Consider the following 23,467-nt stretch of genomic DNA (forward strand, 5'->3'; position numbering starts at 1 on the left):
CCAGCTTATTTTGTGGTCGAACTGAATTACCTTTCTTCAGTGTTGCATTACCTGTTTGGGGAAGGTCTGTTGCTTGGTGGTAGAGCATCTACTCAGTAAGCAGGAGGCCTCAAGTTCAGTCCTCTGCATTTCCTTCTAGGTTTGTGTATGTTCCCAGCCTGAAACCTTGGACAGCTGTTGCTAGTCAGTGTTGAGAATATGGAGCTAGATGGACCAATGGTCTGATTTGGTGTAAGACAGCTTCTTAGGTTCCTAATGAAAATACTATCATTGCTATTTTATTTATAGCTGGATGCTTCTTGCTGTGCATACCATTGCTTTGCTTGACACATGACTGCCCCGAAACACAACAGATTTTATACAAATGGCCTACTTGTGATGAGAAGACACCAGCAGATCCTAGTTGCTAGGAGACAGCAGAAACACTGAAATAGCTTCTTTCGTACTTGTAAAGGTTTTTTGTTTTGTTTTTGCAGTTTTGTATAATAAAACTGTTCTTGGAGGCTACAGAAATCCTTATGAACTTTCACTTTAAGATTTTGCAGTGTAACCTGCAATCATTATTTTGAATGTTTATTTATTTAGGTTTGGGAAACATTCCATGGTAGCTAAAGTTTGGATAGTTTGATTTTATCAGATGCAACTAAATGCGGATAAGCTCCAATTAAGAAGCTTTTTAATATATTGATAAAACAGTTGTTCAGTGTGCTAAATTGAGACCACAGGGTGCTATGTGTGTTCTGACCACCAAGCCTATGCTACAAAAGGTAAAGGTAAAGGACCCCTGGACGGTTAAGTCCAGTCAAAAGTGTTAAGTTGTGGGTGAACATATCAGACGACACAGCGATTCTTCAAACAGCTCTTGCATATTCACAGGCCAGAACAGAACTGAACTGAAGGGTTCAGCCAGCCTGCTTATATAGAGCTCCACTACAACGCAACAGTAGCCACTTTCTGTAACTATCCAATCACTGAATGTCACTTTCAATCCCTTATTTGCATATGTGGACCTGAGTGAAAACTATCTACAGTATCCCTCTGCTGGCCCAGGGTGAGAACTTCAGTACACAGTAAAAGGTGACTATGGGGTTGTGGTGCTCATCTCACTTTCAGGCCAAGGGAGCCGGCGTTTGTCCACGGACAAATTTCCGGGTCATGTGGCCAGCATGACTAAACCGCTTCTGGTGCAACCATGATAATACACCATGCAGACTAAGAGTGAAGGGATATTTTAAATTCATGGGTCCACGGTTCTGCTCACCACATCTGAAAAGACAAGTTCTCTTTCCATCTTCTGTGGAGTGTGACCAGCTGCAGGGGAGGGGGTTTTCCCATGGTTGAGAAGAAGCCTTAAACCAAAGAGGTTTTAGCACCTCTTTTGCTGTTGGGGGCACTTGGAGCACCTGTTCAGTGCAGAGCCAAATCAAGAACCAAATCTGCCTCCCCATTGCACTCTTACTTGGGCTGAGGAGAGGAAGGTGCGATGACTTGACTTCATGCTTGCTGGTGTTTGCCCTCCCTGGAGGGTGAGCACAGGCCTGTTTCCACATTATGTGAAATGGAATCTTGCCTCCCCTTCCCAAGCATGGAGATGGGGAGGATAGCAGAAAGTTGTCCTGCACCTAATGCTGCATTTTGGAGGTACAGCAGAAGGTCAGGAACAAGAATTGGGTCATGGGGAAAGGTGGCATAGTCATGGAAAGCATAGGTTTTTTGGGGAGGGCCACCAAAGTCATGGGTAAACCCCTGGTGAAAATCCATGGTTAAGCTGGTTCAAAGAGTGGTTGAAATACTATTTTGAAAAGGTCTTTTTCAGGAGCAGAAATCATATCTAGGGGTTGTCGTAAGTTGTGCAGGTCTGTTCTGGTACCATAGCTTTCCTAGTCCCTCAAAGGTATTGTTGTTTTTGTTGGCATCCGTCAATGTCTCGAGAGGCAAGAAAAAGAAGTTCAAGAAAACACTTCCCACTTCTTTCTAGATACACTGCCCAATCTGACCTTGCATTTATTTACACCATTGCTCTACACACTTACATTGACAGATAATTCAAAGTATTGGGTGAAGTGGGCAGGAAGGGCAAGGTTGTTCTCTCATTCCCAGAACAGTGAAAGACCCCTTTCCTTTCTCATTGGGATCTTGAAGATAAGACAATGTCTTCGTGTTATGAATGGGTGTGTGTCATCCACGGGGAGGGACAGTTGCCACTGGTTAACATGTTTGTGTTCATTCCAGAAAGCTTCATAGCCTGCATTATGCAAAATGACTTTGATGTATAATATACACTTCTAGAACGTTTGGATTTAAATTTCAGAATAGATTTCAGTTTGGTTGGCACTCTCGCTTCCTGATTATAACGTGGAACTGGGAGCTGATTAACTCATTGAGTGGCTGTTCTGATCCATCCAGACAAAATGGTTCAAAAGTCTCTGGATGAGCTCCATTATGCAAGCAGAGCAGGTGTCTGCTTGTTCAGTGGGGCTTCTCTTTCTTCTCTACAGCTTCAGTTTCCCTGCCCCACCCTCTAAAAAATAAATGTGCTCTGGAAGGTTGGAGACCCATCCAGAACAGACTTTGAGGGCATGTGATGGGGCTGGAGGGGGTGGAGATATTCACAAGTGTATTTTTGTTGCGCCAAGTGGAAAGGCATCAGCCTTCTAGTTTTGATGCTTATAGGTGGAAATGCTACACATGGAACCATGCTTCTTTACACCTTTTGGTCAAGGATTCACCTTTCCTCCACTACTCAAATCTGTAAACACCATTTTTCATGTAGCTCCTAGCAGTAATTTCTGTTTGGGAATGAGAGAGGGAGTATGCAATTTGATACAGATGGTGTTCAATAATATTTGATCACCTGAAGTTTCAAACTGTGAAGAAGAAGGCTTTGTGTTGTGGCATTAATATCAGAAAATTATGATTAATGAAGGTCTTGTCACTTGAGATTCGTTTCAGGTATTGAGTTTTGAGTGTTAACCCAAAGTAATTCACTGTAACATAAATGGATGATTTTTATAATATGCATATACAAGGTTAGTAAGGTAATAACTTTGACAGTGCAGTATAAAACATGATTAAAATGACTTTGTCCTCTGGATGCTTCGTGCTGAAGTGCAGCAGAAAAGTGCTTTCATTTTAGTATAATTTCGTTTAATGCCTTTCTATTATTTCTGTGCCATTTATTATTTTTTCCCATTTGTGATACTACAGAGCAGTTAGAAGATGTCTGGCATTGCTTGTGAGTTCAAGGTACTTGCAATATTTTCCTGAAATATTTTTTAACAGTTTCAGTCACTGCGCAGTGAAGTGCATAAATATTATTTCTTGCAAGGCCATTGTCTGAGGTATGCTTCTGCCAGTGAATAAGTCAAAACAAAGTCAAAATAGGTTTAGAGGAGAATTGTTGTTTTTACAGAGAAGGCACTCAAGATGGACCGAAATTACATATAAGCATTTGTGGTCATTTCTACCCAGACTTTCCCCTTCTCCTGGATTCCTTCACTGGGAACCAGCTGTGGTTTTGGTCCACATCTGGAAATTATGGATGCCCCTCCCCTCTGATTGAGAGTGCTTTAAGTACAATCTCTGCATATCCATAATTCAGGCTGTTGTGTCTCTGATGCCTTATCGCTTTGTATTGAGCTCCAATAAGGTTTTAGTGTGCTGTCTTTCACATAGTGATGCTGTAAGAACTTAGAATCCAGTAGAAGTGAGAATCAATCGCATGCTGGCTAGGAATGTATGGGAATTGTTTGAAGGAAAGTAATGTTTATCTCATTATGGTATGTTTTGAGTTTCAAGGGTCTAGTCCAGGAACTCAAGTAGACCGAGAATCATTGTGGTGATGTAATCCCACAAATTTATTCTTCATCACTGCCGTAAACCCGATAATTCAGGGCTTATATGGATCCCTGTAGTATTTCAGTGTATAGGAATTGAGCTGGAAAATGGAAGGTCTAAGTTTCATTTGATCTCGATTGCTAGTACTAGTATATCAATTTGCATTTACTTCTCCTGGCAGATGACAGCATGCAATTAGCCTTAATGATGCATTAATAAAGCTGATGTATATTTTGCTCTCAGAGGCTTAGTTTGGTCAGAATCAAGTATACGCTTCCAGAGTTAACGCTAAATACATTATTTCTGGTAAATGAGCCACCATAGCCACTAGAGGGCTCTGAGAATTTGTGTCCTGGACTTTTTACACTTATCTATCCATCTACTGTGGGTTAAACCACAGAGCCTAGGACTTGCCAATCAGAAGGTCGGCGGTTCAAATCCCCGCGACGGGATGAGCTCCCGTTACTCAGTCCCTGCTCCTGCCAACCTAGCAGTTTGAAAACACGTCAAAGTGCAAGTAAATAAATAGGTACCGCTCTGGCAGGAAGGTGAACGGCGTTTCCGTGCGCTGCTCTGGTTCACCAGAAGCGGCTTAGTCATGCTGGCCACATGACCCGGAAGCTGTACACCGGCTCCCTCGGCCAATAAAGCGAGATGAGCACCGCAACCACAGAGTCAGTTACGACTGGACCTAATGGTCAGGGGTCCCTTTACCTTTATCCATCTACTATCTGAAACTGGCATTGGTTACCAGATGTAATTGCCACCCGCCCCCCCGCTCTCCTATCCCAATACTAGTAAACTCACAATTTCATCCTCCTTCAGCATCCTGTACATTTCTTTTCAGGGAACTTCTCTCCTATGGCAACCCCTTTAGTTTCCACAAGGCATGGAGAAGGGATGGATCCCTCCAATCCTCTTCCACCAGCTCACTCACTTGCCTGTGAGTGCTTAACTACAAGGCCAGTTTTGTGACCTTGTTGGTGTTGCATATTTCTTTAAGTTTTATCAGAGATACTGATGCATCTCTCATGCTTATTTCAAAATTTACCTGTTAGCAAATATGGGATAAGTAATAGGTCTCCTGGTACTAAATTTTTGCTAAAGTGAAAAGGTGGTTTATTTTAAGATTCACACACATGCTACCCTTTCCTTCTGGTGCCAACCCACTACTCAGGGAGGCTTACAGCAATTGAAATTGAATACAATACAATATATTGAAATACATATCTAAATATATTAAAATGCAGTGTATTTAAAAAGCAAAGATGGAGATCTGATAAAATGACCTTCACACAAAAAAATCAGCAGTATTTTTTCTCTTGTGCTGCAGCAGTAGAAATGGTGCTTTATGTCTTTTGTAAAACACACATTCAAGTTGCTGAAGCACAGCCTTTTGTGACATCCTAAAGGCTGCAACCATATGTTCTAGATTCTCATTGCCTTCGGGCTTCCCATCCCTCGCCCTCCTGGTGGTTAAAGAGCTAATATAGCAGTGATGGGGTGTTTCAGATATTTTGTTGGACTATAGGCACAAGAAACAACTAAGAAGAAGCTGTAACAAATATGTTCCCCAGAACTGTTGTATAAACAAGCCATCTGTTGTGCACAACGTATTCCAATTCCAATGGATTCATTTGAGTTAACCATCTATTTTTAACTGGTAAAAATGTTCACAGATGGCAAGTTGTTAAAAAGGACAAAGTACTTTTGTTTGCCGCATAACTCTTTGGGCTTTTTTATTGTCTCAGTTATAGCTTCGTACTGGTTCAGTTTCAAAATCCGATCTTAGTGGTAAAGTTTTGACGATTTACTGAAGTGAAACCACTGAAAGAAGGGGTCGGAAGTGGAGTTGTGGGGAGGGGGTTGCCATACGTCGCAGCAATATACATAGGCACTTCATTATTTCTCATTGCAAGGTAAGATAGAAAAGTTAGAAGGAAAATAAACACTACATGCAGGGATAGTAAAAGTGGTGCCCTGCAGATGTTGCAGTGGGAGTTTTGTTAGTGGAACAGATTCCCATGAGAGGTGGTGGACTCTCCTTCCTGGGAGGTTTTTAAGCAGAGGTTGGATGGTCATCTGTCATGGATGCTTTAGCTGAGATTCCTGCATTGCAGGGGGTTGGACTAGATGACCCTTGGGGTCCCTTCCAACTCTTAAGATTCTATGATTCTAACACTCAGCCAACATGGCCAATGACAATTTGGAGGGCAGCACATTTGCTATAAAAGCATGTCTAAAGTGGGGGAGACTTAGTTTGGGGTTATATTGAGGTGTGCTTTGACAGACTGAGAAGCAGGAACATGTAATTCCCAAAGGGTCAAGCAAAAATAGTCCTTAGAGTTCTGGGTGGAAGGTTCTAGATCCCTTTGTACCAATCTTTAGAAGACTTTGTGAACTAGGCAATATTCACACTTAGTATAAATGTGCCACTATGAAAAGAGTGTCTTGTTAGGGAAGAAACACATTTTAGCATTAATTCATACATCTTGAATAATTCATACATCCTGAATATAAAAAGAGTAGTTCAGTGTTTCAGTTTTCCTATAGTGTTGGTTTGCTTTGGTTTCAAAAGCGGAGATTAATTACCATCCTGAATAGCAAAAGAGGCTCTCATTAGGTACCACAAAGAAAAACCCATAAAATGTTTGTTCAAAATAGCCCCGTTGAAATTTATAAACCTAAGATAGCCATGTTCCTTAATTTCGGTGGGTTTACTCTGAGTAAGACAAAAAATTGTATACAAGCCTGCATCTACTTACCTGGAAGTAAGCTGATTGAACTAAATAGGACTTAAAGTAGGTATATATAGGATTGCGTTGTAAAATTGGCTATTGAATGTCTTCAGGCCCCTCAGCCGCACAATACTTTTTGAGCTTGTAGTAAGTAGCCTGCTAGTTGTGCCATTCCCACAAATTGGTTTTAGGGAAATGGTCTTTTATTCAAGACTCTGCAGCAATAACTTTGATGAGGTTCTAGAATCTAGAGGCTCATCACAGTTACTGCTGCTGCTGCTGCTACAACTTCCTTTGTCTAACTGCAGTAGCTCTCAGTTTCAAAACTTTTTCTCCCCTTGCCATTATGTCTTCAACTTTTCCAAGATCATGTTCCTTAGGTTAATTATGCAATTGCTTCTAGCATACAGATATTATTAAAATCCTGACATGAAACTGTCAGTTAAGTACCTTTCAAGTGAGATCAAAGAGAGCAGGTAAATGGCTTTGTGAAATGAAACCAGAATTCTTATATGGGGGGGGGGGGGACTATTTTCTTTAGCCAAGTCAATTTTGTTCTAAATCATACTCTGCTTAAAGAATTGATGTTTGTACACTTTTATATCATCCTGTTTCCATTCTAATGTCATGTAAATGGAAGTACCTCGGTTATATTTTACACTACATTGGTTCAGTGATTTACTAGTGCATTGTGTATTTGATGTTACTGAATGCAAAAAAAAAATATATTAGAGCCAATATGGGAGGTGTGTAAGCGATTTCTCCTCTCATTTTCAAGGCTTTCTTATTATTGAGAAACAGCCATGCTATTGAAAGAGGCTTTATAGAAGGCTTTGTATGTAATATTGCATGAGTGGATTCTGCTACTTAAAGCTTTACTGCTTGAGAGCTACTTTGTTCTAAAGGTGAACCTGCAACATAGCAACGTTAAATTAATTTCTGTTTTGCAGCATGCCTCTGTTCCTCCTGCCCCCACTTCCTCCTCTAACCTTAGTTATGCAGAATGACAATGAGAAGCATATTTTCAATTTTGTTAAGTTTTTTTTATTACTAGATGCAAACTATTACTGGGAAGAGAAGCGTTACTTGTCTGCCAGAACTCAGTGGCTGATCTGCTGTTGGTGCAATAACCTAAACTTAGGGATATAAACTGGCTTCTTCATCCCACCATTATGTGCATATGTGTAGAGTGGCTGTCAACCAATGTGTACCTTTAATGGTATGCAAATACCGTTGTGTATCCATAGAGCTTTTGACTCCGTTTTGCCTAGCCATGACTCTTTGCACCGTACTGTGAAAGCTATTAGGAAATTTCACTATAGTTTTAAAAATAGTTTGTCAAGTGGTGCATGCAGTTCCTATTAGGGGCTTTTCTTTAAACAGGCAGAAAATATCTCTGTGCGGTCCCTTGGACTATTAGCAGTTGTTCTTCTCTTGTATGTGCTGGATGGTGTTCTGGGAATCCAGGTCTCTGCTGAACAACAAAAACAAGTATTTTTCACTCGGTCTGGGAATTCTTTACTTGAGGTAGTTGCTTGAATTAGACTACAGGTCTGAATATTCCCAGTAGGCGAGAAGTCTCTCCTGATTTTGCAATGGAGTGATGTGTCCCATTGGATTTCTCTTAAGAGTGCTGCCAACATACGATCTCTCTCAAGTCTCCCGGGCGCGTTATAAAATTCCATTTATTCCTTTTGCCTGGACATTTCTCAATATCTGTGTTTCCATGTAACAGTGAAGCATGATTTAACACTGTCAGAATAACCCCGAATGTTTAACTCTCCTCCTCCCCATTGCCTGGAGGAAGACTTAGGCAGAGTGCCTTTGTGTCATGTCTAGCCCACACTATGTGCCACACACGGAGTCTTCAGATAATGAATCAGACACCCTATAGGTTGAAGACCTTGAAGCAGGCAGTGTTCCCTGGAACCAGTGCTGAGGATCCCTTGTCGGGACTTCTGTGGGGGAGACCTGCTAAAGAACCCTTGGAGCTGCCCGGGCTGAAAAGGTACAACATATAACATTGTCTACATACCCAGATTCTTCGCAAAGGTCATGAGTAAGGGGTTGTTGTGAGTTAACAATCTCTGAAAGTCCTTCACCACCAGTAGCTGTGGTTTGAGTATGGTCTAGGAGGCAAACGTATCCTGAACCGCCTGGTTGCTGGAAACAACACAGGTCTCTGGCTCCTTGTTCTCCCTCCTTGCTATGTTGTACAGTGGTACCTCGGGTTACAGACGCTTCAGGTTACAGACTCCAGTAACCCAGAAATAGTACCTCGGGTTAAGAACTTTGAGAACAGAAATCGCGCGGTGGGAGGCCTCATTAGCTAAATTGGTACCTGAGGTTAAGAACGGACCTCCAGAACAAATTAAGTTCTTAACCCGATGTACCACTGTACCTTGTCTGAGCTCCCTGTCATACTGACCTTGGACTGTTTGTCTCTGGATCACACTTTAGATCTAGACTGATTCTCCATGCTTGAACATGGTTTGTTTTGATGGTGCTGCACCTGTAACCCTGCCCTGTTTGGCGAGTGTTTGCTTAAACCTCCTTAGGATTTGGGGCCCTAGCCTCTCAGGAGACTCACTGGAACATGATACTTGGCTTAAAACAAACTCAAGTGTTCATAGCAAGCCAGCTTATAAAAACGTACCAGAGTTTGTTTTAAATCAGGATCCCTGGTTGGTTCAAATGCAACACCAAATTGGGATTCTGTAAAAGTGAAATTAAACTCTGACTTTCTCCTAAGTTGTGTGGGAGGGGGGAATGTGTGAGCCACCCCCCCAATGCTTCACTGAGGCTCATATAGGCATGTGTGTGCAGTGCTAAACCATGGTTTGGTGTTACATGTGAATGTAGCCATTGTCTCTTGTATTTCCCCCTGTATTTTAATTTGACTATTTAGGAGGTCTCTAGACACTCAAATTAAAAGGACTTTATGGAGTGGCTAGAGAATGTTTTAAATAATATCTTGAAGGCTGCCATCATATGCACCTTTGTGGGACTTCTGAGTAAATAGGCATAGGATTGTGCTGCACAGTTTGCATGGACATGACTGGGTTATGGTAAATTACTTAGTAAAGACTTTGCAAATACCAAAAGTACACATCTGCTGTACTGTAATGAGTGACTTAATTTCTTTGCATCAGTGATATAAGATGTTATAAAACCAATAATATTTTAATATTCCTCATGACAAATTACTCTAATGTCTATTCTAAATATCTCTTTTCTGGTGTTTAATTTAAGAAGTCCATTCCTTGAAGCAGATTATAAATGAAATTAAGAGGACTGGCAATCCTTGTCTTTTCTGGCCTTTTTAAAAAATATATACAAGAGAAATGGCCTTATTGCATCCTACTGCAAAGAGACAAATTACTTACTGGGTTGTAATAATCATTTCTTGAACTATATCAAGTGAGTTAGCACTTTGGTTAGTCTCATAACTTACGCACAGAGACAGAATTACTTCTGTGATTTCCAAGAATATGTCTAATTTGTAGCTCTAGCATAATTTAAGCTTACCTTTCTATGTGAGGGAACTTTTTAGGTCTAGAAAGTTGAAATAAATGGCTCTTGGCTTTGTTCTTCAGACTGTTTAGCAAGCTCTTTTTATTCAACACTGGTACAGTGGGTTTTCAATCATCAGGAAAAAAATGATTTAAGATCTCTGACATGTTTGGAAGATCTTTTTATTGTCATGCTTATGGAAAATGTGAATATGAAGCTGTACAAAAATTGTGTACCTTTTGTTTGTCTGAGATGGTCCTTCCATCTGGGTCATGGACCATCTTACATTTTCCTGCATCCACAGAGTTGACAGCTCCTGCCACGCCTCCTTTTTTAACATCTCCCAAGAACTACATTTTGCTCTCATAACTCCTAAAACACAAGCCTGTTATTCATATACCTCTTGCATTATTGAAGCTGCTTCCTTGTTTGTCTTCCATGGCTGACATCCAATGTTGTGTGAGCAGGCTTTGCTTTCTCTCCACTGCAGCTCCCCCTGCAAACGTGCTCTTCCAAGTGCCCTTCAGAGCAGATTAGGGCTGTGTGTAGGGCAGTTTTAAAAATTAGCCAGGTGCCAGACTCATTTTGCACCTTGCTTTTGACCACTTGCAACCAAGTGAAGATGCCTGGCGCCTGAGATTTCTAGCATATGGAGGTGCGTGCCTGAAGAAGATCATTGGATCTGGACTGTATTCACACACTAAGACCCCATCCTGTAGAATTCCATCAGTTATATTTTATCAGAATGAATTTCTGAAATCGGAATGAATTTCTGAAACCAACATGCTTTTTCTGTGCAGCCTGAGCAGGAGTAGTCAGCATTAAGAAAAAGAGGTCAGAATAGGCCAGTGTATATGTGGATCAAGTGACTTTCCTTATTTAAGTTGTCAAAGCTCTTAACCTAGTTCAAGACTGTCGTTTAACTGAGAATCAATCACAGTCAGCCCACCATTTGAAAAATAAGTCTTTAGAGCTGCCTTGCCCCAAAATGGCAACTAGACATTCTGTTTTGGTGACTGTAACCCTGATTTAAGGTGCCATTTGGTGCCTAGCTTATATACTTGAGTTTCTACCATTGGTGGAGGGGGAGAGCCCATTCTCTTAATGGTGTTCATTCCACTAGCAGACATTGCTGGATTTAATTCTGTATTGTTACATCTCCTGTAAGGAAACTTACTTAACTAGTTTCATGTTATTTGTATTCTGCTTTTCTACATAAAAATGCAAAGCAGCATAGAGTAAAAACATGAGTGCAAATACAAAAAAGTAAGAAAACAAGAATAAAACCAAAGCAGCAGTAAAGCAACATATAATAAATAATAATAATAATAATAATAATAATAATAATAATAATAATAATAATAAATGAAATTAGGAGAGAGAACATGAATCAAATGCAGGCCTGACAAAAAAAAGTCTTTACAGTGTGTCTAAAACTTGGAAGGGAAGGAGCCTATCAGGCCTTCCCCATGAGGGCATTTCATAACTACCACCAAAAAAGTGCTTTATTTGGTACATATCAGCTGTATCTCTGGTGGAAACTTATCAGTGGAAAAGAACAGTAGATATTTTGGGGGGAGAAGATTAAGACAAAGAGGAGGAGAAGAAGAAGATGCATCCTTGGGTCGTTTTTCATCCAACTGTAGGATTTGGAAAGCGTATCACATTGTGAGGTAGTGGATCTGGTGAGAGGATAATGCTGTGAAAACCCTAGACCTTTAAAATAAGTTCAGTTTTATCCTTCTTAAACAATAACTCAAGAGCCAATAGGTACTTTGGGTGACACATTTACTCTGTCAATGTCACCAAAGTTAGAAAAAGTTTAGAGTATCAACAAAGGATCTAGGGCCATATTGGGTTAGCTAATGAACAGGTGTTCTGAAGTATAAGAGTGTAATATCTGTGTCTTATTACTTACAGTCTTCTTTATTAGTAATCTGGTCAACGTGCATTTTGGTACTTCTATTCTTTTTTTACGTTGCTACCACTAAGCAAAGGAATGCTACTGATTGAATGTATTGTAAACCAGGCATGCAATTGGTATCTTTTATCTGATGTTTAATGGAAAGAAAATGTTAATTTAGGGTAATGAAATAGGCCTCCAAGTATGGTGGGTGAATAGACCATTAGGTTAATTAAAACGAGGATATGTATCACTGCTGTAGTGGAACTATCATTTTGAAGGAGACAGTTTCATTTAGTGCTTGAATAGTGAAATTCAGAATGTCTCTCTCCCAAACTGGATTTACGACACATAAGACCAAGATAAATGGCAAGGGCAATTCAGACTTCTGTTCATTTACTTTTACCTGCCTACCATCACTTGTCAGTCTTGACTGCTTGTCACATAAAGGTGAAGATTTATTCAGCCTTATTTAAATCAATTAAATGGAAATTGTGTTGCTTCACTGTCCATCACGCAAGTGGTGCGTTTAGTACAAAAAGCGCTAAAAAGTTGTGACAAACTGCACTCAGAAAAGCTTTCAAACACGCTTTAATGAGTACAGTCACCATCTATGGATTTCCATTCTTGTTTAGTTTTTAAATATCACAACATTTTAAAAAAGCTTCCGGAAGAGGAAGGAGTTGTGTTGCTACATTGTTTATACTTGTTTGGAAGTCACTTAGGATTGCTGCAACTGAAGAAGAAAAATTGGTGGTGTAGATAAGGGGAAAAGAGGACATTATAATAGGAAGAGTCGCAGAAGCAAATTGGTTTTCTTTAATACAATGGTACCTTGGTACTCGAACGGCTTGGCGCCCGAACAAATCGGCTCCAGAATGCTGCAAACACAGAAGTAAGTGTTCCAGTTTGCAAACGTTTTTCGCAAGCCGAACGTCCAACACAGCTTCCGCGGCTTCTGATTGAGTGCAGGAAACTCCTGCAGTCAATCGGAAGCCAGGCCTTGGTTTTCGAACCATTTTGGGTGTCAAACAGACTCCCAGAACAGATTAAATTCAAGAACCAAGGTGGTTACAGGGCCATTCTGGACCATCAATAAGCCTTCCGGTGGCAAAGGACTTCAGGTGACTGCAGCACCTACACAACTGTGTAACATTTTTTTCCAGTTGTTGTAGCCACTAAGAAGGGACACGGGTGGTGCTGTGGGTTAAACCACAGAGCCTAGGACTTGCCGATCAGAAGGTCGGTGGTTTGAATTCCCGTGTCGGGGTGAGCTCCCATTGCTCTGTCCAAGCACCTGCCAACCTAGCAGTTCAAAAGCACGTCAAAGTGCAAGTAGATAAATAGGTACCACTCCCGCGGGAAGGTAAACAGCATTTCCGTGTGCTGCTCTGGTTCGCCAGATGCGGCTTAGTCATGCTGGCCACATGACCCGGAAGCTGTACGCCAGCTCCCTCGGCCAATAAAGCAAAATGAGCGCCCCAACCCCATGGTCGTCCGCAGCTGGACCTAATGGTCAGGGGTTCCTTTACCTTTACCTAGCCACTAAGAAAGCTTTGTTTAGCCTTCGCTCTCTGCTATCGCCGACCCAGTCACCCTATGCAGCTGGGTTTTCAGTAGCAGCTGTGTCCTAGTGCAGAGTAAGATGAAGCAAAAAACCCCTTACATGAGTGAAATGTGCTTCCACCCAATCAAAAAGAGGCCCGCCCAGTTTCCACCAGTTCAACCTGTCTTCTTGCCTGCTTCTCCATATTCTACACTGTTGCAGAGGGCCTCAAATAATTAGGAGTGACCGTGGGGGGTAGGGGAACTAAAGGTTGCAACAGGAAGTGGTGGGAAAGCCCCATTGTATGCATTGAACTGTGCTCACTGCTCTTTCAGTTCCTCCCATTGGAGCTGAGAATTTTAAAAGCGCTAAGGTTGTAAATAATAGCACACCACTGTTTAAAATCTGGAAGACTTTGAGCTATAATGTTGTCATAATATGGCACCAAGGCCCAAAGGGTTGTGCTATATCTTCTAGCCTTGCCAGTCAGTGAAATACTGGTTGAGATGCACATTTTAAGGTAACTTGTGCTTCCCACTCCTCACTTTAGGAATATAATAATAATAGTAGTAGTAGTAGTAGTAGTAGTAAATAATTTATTATTTGTACCCCGCCCATCTGGCTGTGTTTCCCCAGCCACTCTGAGCGGCTTCCACAAAGACCAAAAAATACACTAATTTGTCATACATTAAAAACTACCGAGAAGGCCCTCTGCCTGGTTCCCTATAGCTTTGCTTCTCACAATGAGGGAACCACCAGAAGGCCCTCGGCGCTGGACCTCAGCACCCGGGCAGAATATGACAGTCGTATAAAGATCTGGTAAGAGGGAAGTGTTCCTGCACATTTCTAGGACGTTTAGGTTAAAATAGTTTAAAGAATCAACACTTTAAATAACTCTTCTGACTAAAAACTACCAGATTGAAATGTTAAATTGCAAAGTAAATCAAGGGCACATGCAAGCATGTACATGGAGTGATGATGTGGGTTAGAGAGTTCCCTGAGAGAGAAAGAGTGTCGTAAACAAGCCCCCCGCCCCAAAAGCCCTTGGGGACTGCAGGCCAATGTTAAAGATTTCCTGATTGTCAAAGAGGTAAAGTAGAGGCTTGTAAGTTGAATTAAAAGAAGGCCTAGATTCTGACAATTTACCTGGCAGCCCGAACATAGCGTGGGTCAACTCAACACAGAACTCCCACTTGTGTGGAGTGTGACCTGAAAATGTGTGTGAGATTATGACCCGAGGGAAAACTGAAATAGCTTCTTTTATTGATTTATTTCATGAATCATCATTGAACAGTGAAGTGGAATGTTTTACATCCAAACTTAAACGCTTTAGCATTTGGATTAACAGTTGATGCAGTCAGGCTTAATATCAAATGTGCAACCTAAACCTACCCATGTTTACTTGGAAATAAGACCTACTCTGCATGGGGGTTGCATCCTAAATCAAATTATTCTTGACTTATAACCTGCTTAGTGTATCACACTGCCCATTATATATATTCAAGGGCATACAGATTACTCCTTTCTAATGCTAGCACCTTTCCCTTCTCTGGCATCTCCCAACAAACCCCCTTCACTTTTTCATCTAACACACCATGGCCAGCTGACCTAGCAATGGGGAGAAACCTTCGCTATCAGATATGCTACAGTTGTGCTCATCCACTTGGGAATCCACCGTAACATTTTGTTGCATGCCCTATTTGTCTCTCAAATGTTAAGCTATGAGATGATTCTCTTGCGGAGAGCATTTTCCATCTAATGACAGTAACCTACTAGAAATGGCCCAACCCCCTGGTGCTCAATATATGAAGTACTGTGCAAGTACGTTGTGTTGAAACAAATGAGACATGGGATTTGCAAAAGATATCAAGTGATTAATTTTTCCAACGTAATGGGGGAGATCAAAGAAGGGGCACATATAAAGGTAAAGGGACCCCTGCACATTAGGTCCAGTCGTGACCGACTCTGGGATTGCGGCGCTCATCTCGCTTTACTGGCCGAGGGAGCCGGCGTACAGCTTCCGGGTCATGTGGCCAGCATGACTAAGCCGCTTCTGGCGAACCAGAGCAGCGCACAGAAATGCCATTTACCTTCCCGCCGGAGGGGTACCTATTTATCTACTTGTACTTTGACGTGCTTTCAAACTGCTAGGTTGGCAGGAGCAGGGACCGAGCAACGGGAGCTCACCCCGTCACAGGGATTCGAACTGCCAACCTTCTGATCGGCAAGTTCTAGGCTCTGTGGTTTGACCCACAGCGCCACCCACATCCCCAAGGGGCACATGTAGGCAGGATCAAACAATATGTGCAGACAGAGCTTTGCTTTCTAAACAGTGCCATGATGCAGTGTGGCAAAAAACAGCAAGCAAAGCTACTGTTATATGCTCATTCTTATTTGTAAGAATGTTCCTTCTTTGGCTCATGGCCTCTCCTCTCTTAAACTGTTGAAGCTTTGTGGTGTGTAGGGTGGGATGGGGGAGCTCAAGGTCCTTTCTGTGGGTTTCCTTGGTTGACCTCTTTGTGACAGTGGTAACTCGGGTTAAGTATTTAATTTGTTCCGGAGGTCCATTCTTAACCTGAAACTGTTCTTAACCTGAAGCACCACTTTAACTAATGGGACCTCCTGCTGCCACCGCGCCAGCAGAGCACGATTTCTGTTCTCATCCTGAAGCAAAGTTCTTAACCCGAGGTAATATTTCTGGGTTAGCGGAGTCTGTAACCTGAAGCGTATGTAACCCGAGGTACCACTGTATTGCTCTTTATTACTTGCTTTGATTTTTTTTCTATGGAAAAGGGCAGGCTCCAAATACAAGAAATCTATCACAAACTGTTTTCTTGCAAACCCCCCACCCCCCAGGGATAGAAATCCATGGGAATACTCAGTGGTAAGCAACCACCTGATATATTTTAACGTGAAGAAATGCTGGATAGCTGTTAATGGGGTGGGGGAGCTAATTCTTCACATGAAATTAGTGCTTTTGATAGGTTTTTTTTTAAGTGTCTCTGGATGTCCATCGTGCTAAAATATAATAACTACATCTTTGCTAAGATTGCATACTTTGAGTATTTCTTCAGAATTGCAATGTGTTAAAGGTTAAAACCAAACTTTTTTTCAAAATTGATCAGCATTGAAATGTCAGCTGTCTAGTTGTGGCAACATACCAGCATGCAAACACTGTTCTAATATTGATTTCCCTGGCTGCATAACATTTGCATTGTGACATTTTGCTGCAACATTAGCGAAGTGGTTGTTTCTTGATCAATCGCTTTCGGTAGTACACACCATACAGCTGTACTCAACGTGACCTATTTGGAATTACATATTAACAACCCAGCAAAAGTATGGGTATGTGTGCATATAAATGTAAGCCTGGAGCAGGAATTGTGCTGTGTTAAAAGAGATGCTGTTTGCAAGCATAGTTCTTACATTATATAAAACTGCTGTTATGTTAACTACCAAATACAGTACCTAGGCAAAGCATTATTGACAGTGCAATCCTATACATTGAATGAAATCCTGTTTATTGCATTCAGTATATATATAATATTGTTAAACCGCTATATTGTTTTGTCTGATGATACATTATGTATTTTTGTGTTTTTATACTGTAAACTGCCCTATGACCCTCTGATGAAGGGCAGTATATAAATTTAATTAATAAATAAATAAAATAAAATTGTGTGTATTGTGTAGCTGTATTAGAGATTCAGTATATTGGTCCTTTTTTATTGAATTTTTTTGCCTCTCCTACCCCCGATCTAACATATTGTGTAAAACAAGACTTACCAGTAACTTGCCCATTAGACTTTCTGACATGAGGAATAAGTAGACATTATACACACACACACACACACACACACACACACACACACACACCATTGTTCCTCCCAGGAGTTCAGACAGGTGTATTTGATTGTTTTCCCTCCCACTGTTTAATCCTTGCAACAATCCTGCAGTTTACATGAGACTTGAGATAATGACTGGGCCAGTGTCTCTCAATAAGAGTCCTGGTTGAATCTGTATCTCCCCAGTTTAAGGTCCAAACTAGCCTAGTAGCAGATCTGTGACCTCAAACATGGATCTGTTCCAATTATAGAGGTGATGATAAGGTGAAACTCAGTGACCCTTATAATTCAGACATGTATTCTCAGTGCAAAATTGTTGTTACAACATACTACATTTTTGCTTCTCTTTGGAACAAAATCCATAATAAAGCATGGAATTGTCAATCGTAAAAGATGGTGACCGCTGCTTTAAGCTTGTGCGTTGCTTGTCTGGTTATTAATCAAACCAGACATTTTGGTGCTATCACTGCACCAAAAAGCATGAAATACTTACATTGAAAGCCAATCAATCAAATGCATGTCCCAGATCTATCTTTAGAGCAGCGATGAGTAGGAAGGAGCTCCTAATAGATACGCAATTATGTGCCAATATCTAAGCATGAGTACCTATGTTATTTTCTTACAAAAGGGTATTGCATGGAAATAAATATGTGATTGTTAAAAACAATATACATTTTCTTCATCTTTTCAGTAGCACACAGATTTAACCGTATCATTTATGGTTTTGCCGATTATATTCTCTATTTTGGAATCTTATCTGTTATAGAACCCTAAAAGTCATGGAACTGCAATTGTCTAGTCCAGCCCTCTGCTAATGCAGGAAATGGACTACTATAGCATCCCTGACAGCTGTCAAGCTAGCTTCTGATCAAGTTTAAAGTAGCTGCCTAGGTATTTTTCACAGCTGTAGAAATCCCTCTTTCCCTCCCAGTTCTCTGAACATATGGGATGACCAAAACATAGGCGTAGGACGCATGCTTCACATGCATAACACAAGGTCCTCAGTCCAGTACCTGGCATTTCTGTTTAAAAGATCTTTGGGCAGCAGACTGGGAAAGAAAGCTCTTCTTCATACCTTAGGGTGCTGCTGACAGTCGGACTAGACAGTCCAGAGCTGCATGTACAAATTATTTGACTCCCTAGAAGGCAGCTTCATGTTTCTGTATGTGGTGCAAACGTCCTGTGTTGCTTCCCTGCTCTCATACTTTGGCAACTGAATCATCATACTTGTCTAGGCAGCAATATCCAGAGATGGGCTTAGCGTATGATCTGGAGAATGAAACAGTATGAATGGGAGGCGGTTGTTAGCTTTTCCAAACACAGTGAAGTAGAATTCCCTGCTCCGTCCTTTCCTGCTTGTTACAGCTAACAACAACAATAATTTGCACAACGAACTGCAAGATGGGTGAATAACTGAGATTAGTGTAATAATCCTTAACACTTAGAATGTTCAACATTCATGGAGAGCCTCTGTTAAAGGGTTTATGTTCTCGGAGTCCCTTTTCCATACCTCTCCTCCAATCTGATGTAGGCTTGAGGCAGCCATGAGGGTTTCCCATTGTTAGGCAGGCAGAGATGGATGCTGGGAAGGTATGTGTGTGAGAGACCATGAAGACTGAATGAAAAGCAGCCAGTGGGTAAAGGAGGTATAAGTTACTCACTGACATTGCTAGGCATCATGATGAGTATTATTACATGCCCAAGGATGTAATTTTGATGTGCGATTTTAGCAAGCACAGATATTTTAGAATTACTAACATTTTTTCTTCCTTTTTTTCAATGTAACTTGTTTTTACTGGTATTCTTAATTAATACTTTAGACTATCAGTTGTAAGTAGCTGGGAGCACTTTTGTTCTAGTAAGTGGCATATAAATTAAATATATTACCTTGTAGCAGCCCTTTAAGGTAGGTTGATACTGTTAGGTCCGTATTACAGGTGGTCCAGCAAGACTTGAGTCTGAAAATGGCTTATCTAAAGCCATTTGTTGATTTTAGTGGCAGAAACAAACACACTTCATTGGATACCATGCACACGAAAGCTCATACCAATAACAAACTTAGTTGGTCTCTAAGGTGCTACTAGAAGGATTTTTTTAATATATATTTTGTTTCAACTATGGCAGACCAACACAGCTACCTACCTGTATTTAGTGGCAGAAGTTAGGTTTGAACTGGGCACTTCCTCGATCCGTGGCTAAACCTTCGCTAATATGCTTCAGCAGCACAGAAGAAAAAAAAGATGTTCATCTAAGGAAACAACTGTAATTGATGGAAAGGAATCTGTTTTGTAAGACTTAACTATACGGAGAGCTCGTAGTGGAGCCTTCTGTGGAAACAGTTACTGAAACATTGATTTCCTCCGCTCTTCATCAGGAGTGGATTTGGCAGAGGAGTGGATTAATGCTACTTCCCATCAACAGAACTTAAGTAGTTTAAATGCAATGGTTAATGCAGTGTTTCCCAACCGGTGTTCCGCGGCACACTACTGTGCCGTGAGACATTGGCTGGTGTGCCGTGGGAGGGAGTCGGGCGGTGAGAGGCGGCGGCGGCGAGGATCCGCGTCGAGCCGGGGGCGGCTCCGCGGTGGTGGTGCCGAGTGGCGGGGCAGCGCGTGCAAAAGGGCAAAAGGTGGTGCCGAGCGCGAGACAGCGGAGGAGGAGGAGGCCGGCATGTCCGGGCAGCAGCAGCAACAACAGCAGCAGCAACTCCCGGCGACGGCTCCTCAAGCCCCGCCGCCGCCCCCTCCTCCGCCCGCCACCACAACAGCCGCCGCCGCCTCAGTTGCCGCCGTCCCTCAGTCCCTCGCTCTGCTGCCTCCTCCCACCCCCAAAGCTTGGAGGTTCCCCGGCAAGGGGGAGGGAAAAAACTTTCACTTTCGTGCGTCCCTCCCGGCGTGACGCTGCGCGCTGACGTCACGGGGCGGGGCTTTAATGGTGGTGTGCCGCGAGATTTTTTTTCAGTAAACAGGTGTGCCGTTGCCCAAAAAAGTTTGGGAAACACTGGGTTAATGGGCCTGGAGAAGAACTTGTTGAAATAACGACATTGCGTTGATCTAATAATAGATTGAATCGATAGATTTAAAGCTTATGTGGAAGGCTGATAAAATTATAAGCTTAATAGGAAGAGGTAGAAAGATGATAAACAAATGGACATCTTTGAAAAAGATGAAAGAAGAGTTGTTGATTTCTGTTTCTGGAGACAAGAGAGAGTGATTGTGTGAGAGACAACAAACGTTCCAGTGGTTTTTTTGAAGAATAAGTTTTTGGGTGAATAAGTTAATTTTATTTGCATTATTAGTAACTGTAGTTTGTACTTAAAAAACAGAGAGAGAGAGCAGCATTTCATTGGCTCTTTGTGACTTGTTTCCCCACCCCTCCCCAATCCCTTTTAGCTCACAGCACGGTCATTGCCCATTGTACAAACAGATGAGAGACTCCAGCCTCTGCTCAGTCATCTCAGGTAATGTATCAGTATATTTTTCCTATAATAGTTCTCGGGGAGCAGTATTACTGGGTGGTCCAGTGAGCAGCAGGAAATGGTTGCGGACGGTGAATAGGTATGGAGCATCCCCCTGAGGTGTGCCCAGGCAGCTGCTACTGCAGCCTACAGCAAGCAACTCTTTGAGATTTGCCTTAATTGGCAAAGCTCCTAAGCAGTTCTACAGTGCAGGTGGGACCACTGGCATTCTGACTGCTAACTTGTGGACCTGTCTGTGCCAGAAGAAAAAAAGTAAAAGGGCCCAACCAGCCCATTGAGGGGCTGTTCCTTGCACTTCACCAGAGATTGGAACAGGAGAGCCAACTCCCTTCTCAAACTCAGCTTCTTTCACTGCAGATGGTAGGTTCAAGTGGGTAGTAGAGAGCTGCTGTTCTTACCGTGATTTCACCTGCGCCATCTCAGTCAACACATCAAGCTCATCCCTTAGGTTAGATTTCAAACAAGCAAACGTGTTTTGTCCTTTGGGGGGGAAAAAGAGCCCATCTACAGTGGTACCTCTGGTTGCGAACGGGATCCGTTCCGGAGGCCCGTTTGCAACATGAAAAGAGCGCAACCCGCAGCGGCGCGTCTCACACGTGTGGGTTGCAATTTGATGCTTCTGCGCATGACGTCATTTTGCACTTTTGTGCATGTGCAAGTGGCAAAACCTAGAAGTAACCCTTTCCGGTACTTCTGGGTCACCGTGGGACGTAACCTGAAAGAGCATAAAAGCGACTTAAAAAGCATAAAAGCAACTTAACATGAGGTATGACTGCACTTGAAATTCATGCAGAATACAAACGAATACAAAGTTAAAGCATATGCTGATGACGTGGTATTAACGGTAGAAGATCCTATAAACAGCTTAAAGGGAATTCTGGAGGAGATGGAGGAATTCGGGAAGTTAGCTGGATTCAAACTAAATAAGAATAAGACAAAGATGATCGTTAAAAACTTAGACCAAGATAAGATAGAATTATTACAGGAACAAACAGGAATTGAAGTAGTTAAAAAAGTTAAATATTTAGGACTCTGGCTTACCAATAAAAATATTGACCTATACCAAAATAACTATATCCCAGTGTGGAATGAAATTAAGAAAAATCTGGAGATTTGGGCAAGGATGAAATTATCACTCTGGGGTAGAGTGTCCATGGTCAAAATGATGGTACTCCCCAAAATGCTTTTTCTATTCCAAACAATCCCGATAATAAAGGGCACAAAAAACTTTAAAGAATGGCAAAGGGTGATTTCTAGATTTGTCTGGGAAGGAAAGAAGCCCAGAATTAAGTTTAAGATATTAACAGATACCACTGAAAGAGGGGGCTTCGCCCTGCCAGACATGAGACTGTACTACGAGGCGGCATGCCTTTGCTGGATTAAAGAGTGGATAAAGTTGGAGGATACAGAGTTATTGGATTTAGAAGGGTATAAGAACAAATTTGGATGGCATGCCTATTTGTGGAGAGATAAGATAAAAGTACATAAGGGATTTTGCAGCCATATCTTTAAGGGACCTTTGATAGAAGTTTGGAATAGATATAAGAACACACTAGAACCAAAAACCCCACACTGGTTATCACCAGTGGAGTTAATAAGTGTAAAGAAAGTCAATATGGGGAAAAAATGGGGTAGGTACGAAGAAATGGTATTGAAGGAAGGAGGGAAGTGGAAAATTAAACCATACGACCAGGTAAAAAGATATACATACGATTGGCTGAGTTACTATCAGATAAATGAGATATTTAAAAAAGAAGTGAAAGAGAGGGGCTACGATGAAAAGACATCGAAATTTCAGAGAGAGATAATAAACTGTGATCGGAAAAATCTGTCAAGTATGTATAAAATACTGTTAGAATGGAACATGAAAGATGAGAAAGTCAAAAAAGTGATGACTCAGTGGGCAAAGGACCTCGGTCATGATATTCAATTGGAGAATTGGGAAAAATTGTGGAGAGTGAATATAAAATTTACAGCATGTGTACTGTTAAGGGAGAATATGTTAAAAATGTTATATAGGTGGTATATAACACCCGTTAAACTAGCCAAGATGTATAAAACAGATAACAAATGTTGGAAATGTAGACAAAAAGAAGGGACGTTCTATCACCAATGGTGGGAATGTGGGAAGGTTAAAAGCTTCTGGGACGAAGTCTATAATGAAATCAAAAAGATATTAAGCTACACATTTGTAAAGAAACCCGAAGCTTTTCTATTAGGTATGGTCGGAAAAGATATTAAAAGAAAGGATTGTAAAATCTTCCAATATGCGGTAACAGCAGCTAGAATCGTGGTGGCGCAGAAGTGGAAGCAGGAAGAAAGCCCAACGTTAACAGAGTGGAGATTAAAATTGACGGAATATGCGGAGTTAGATAAATTGACAGGGAAAATTAGATATATGAAGGATCAAAAATTTATAGATGACTGGGGAAAATTTGCGGATTATCTGGAGAACAAATGTTTAGTAAACACAACGCTAGTAGGATTTAAAGAGGCACTGTAAAACACTAAGAAGTATTGCTTATGGAAAACAATGTCTGAAAGATGGTACTAATGGCAGTACGAAAGATTGGAATGCGTTATAAAGAGATAAATACGAATGAATGT

General features: G+C 41.4%; 1 protein-coding gene across 1 annotated transcript in view; it reads left to right on the forward strand.

The window, feature by feature from the left end:
• PRIM2 (DNA primase subunit 2) overlaps positions 1-23,467 on the forward strand; it is a gene marked incomplete at its 5' end in the record, with an annotated part of 62,893 nt that overhangs the window by 17,731 nt on the left and 21,695 nt on the right. The window contains 1 exon segment of the mRNA XM_083495872.1: positions 20,775-20,842. Within this exon segment, the coding sequence (XP_083351998.1) occupies positions 20,775-20,842 (68 nt within the window).

Source organism: Podarcis liolepis (assembly GCF_965112155.1).
Source record: "Podarcis liolepis genome assembly, chromosome: 3".
Lineage (NCBI taxonomy): Eukaryota > Metazoa > Chordata > Lepidosauria > Squamata > Lacertidae > Podarcis > Podarcis liolepis.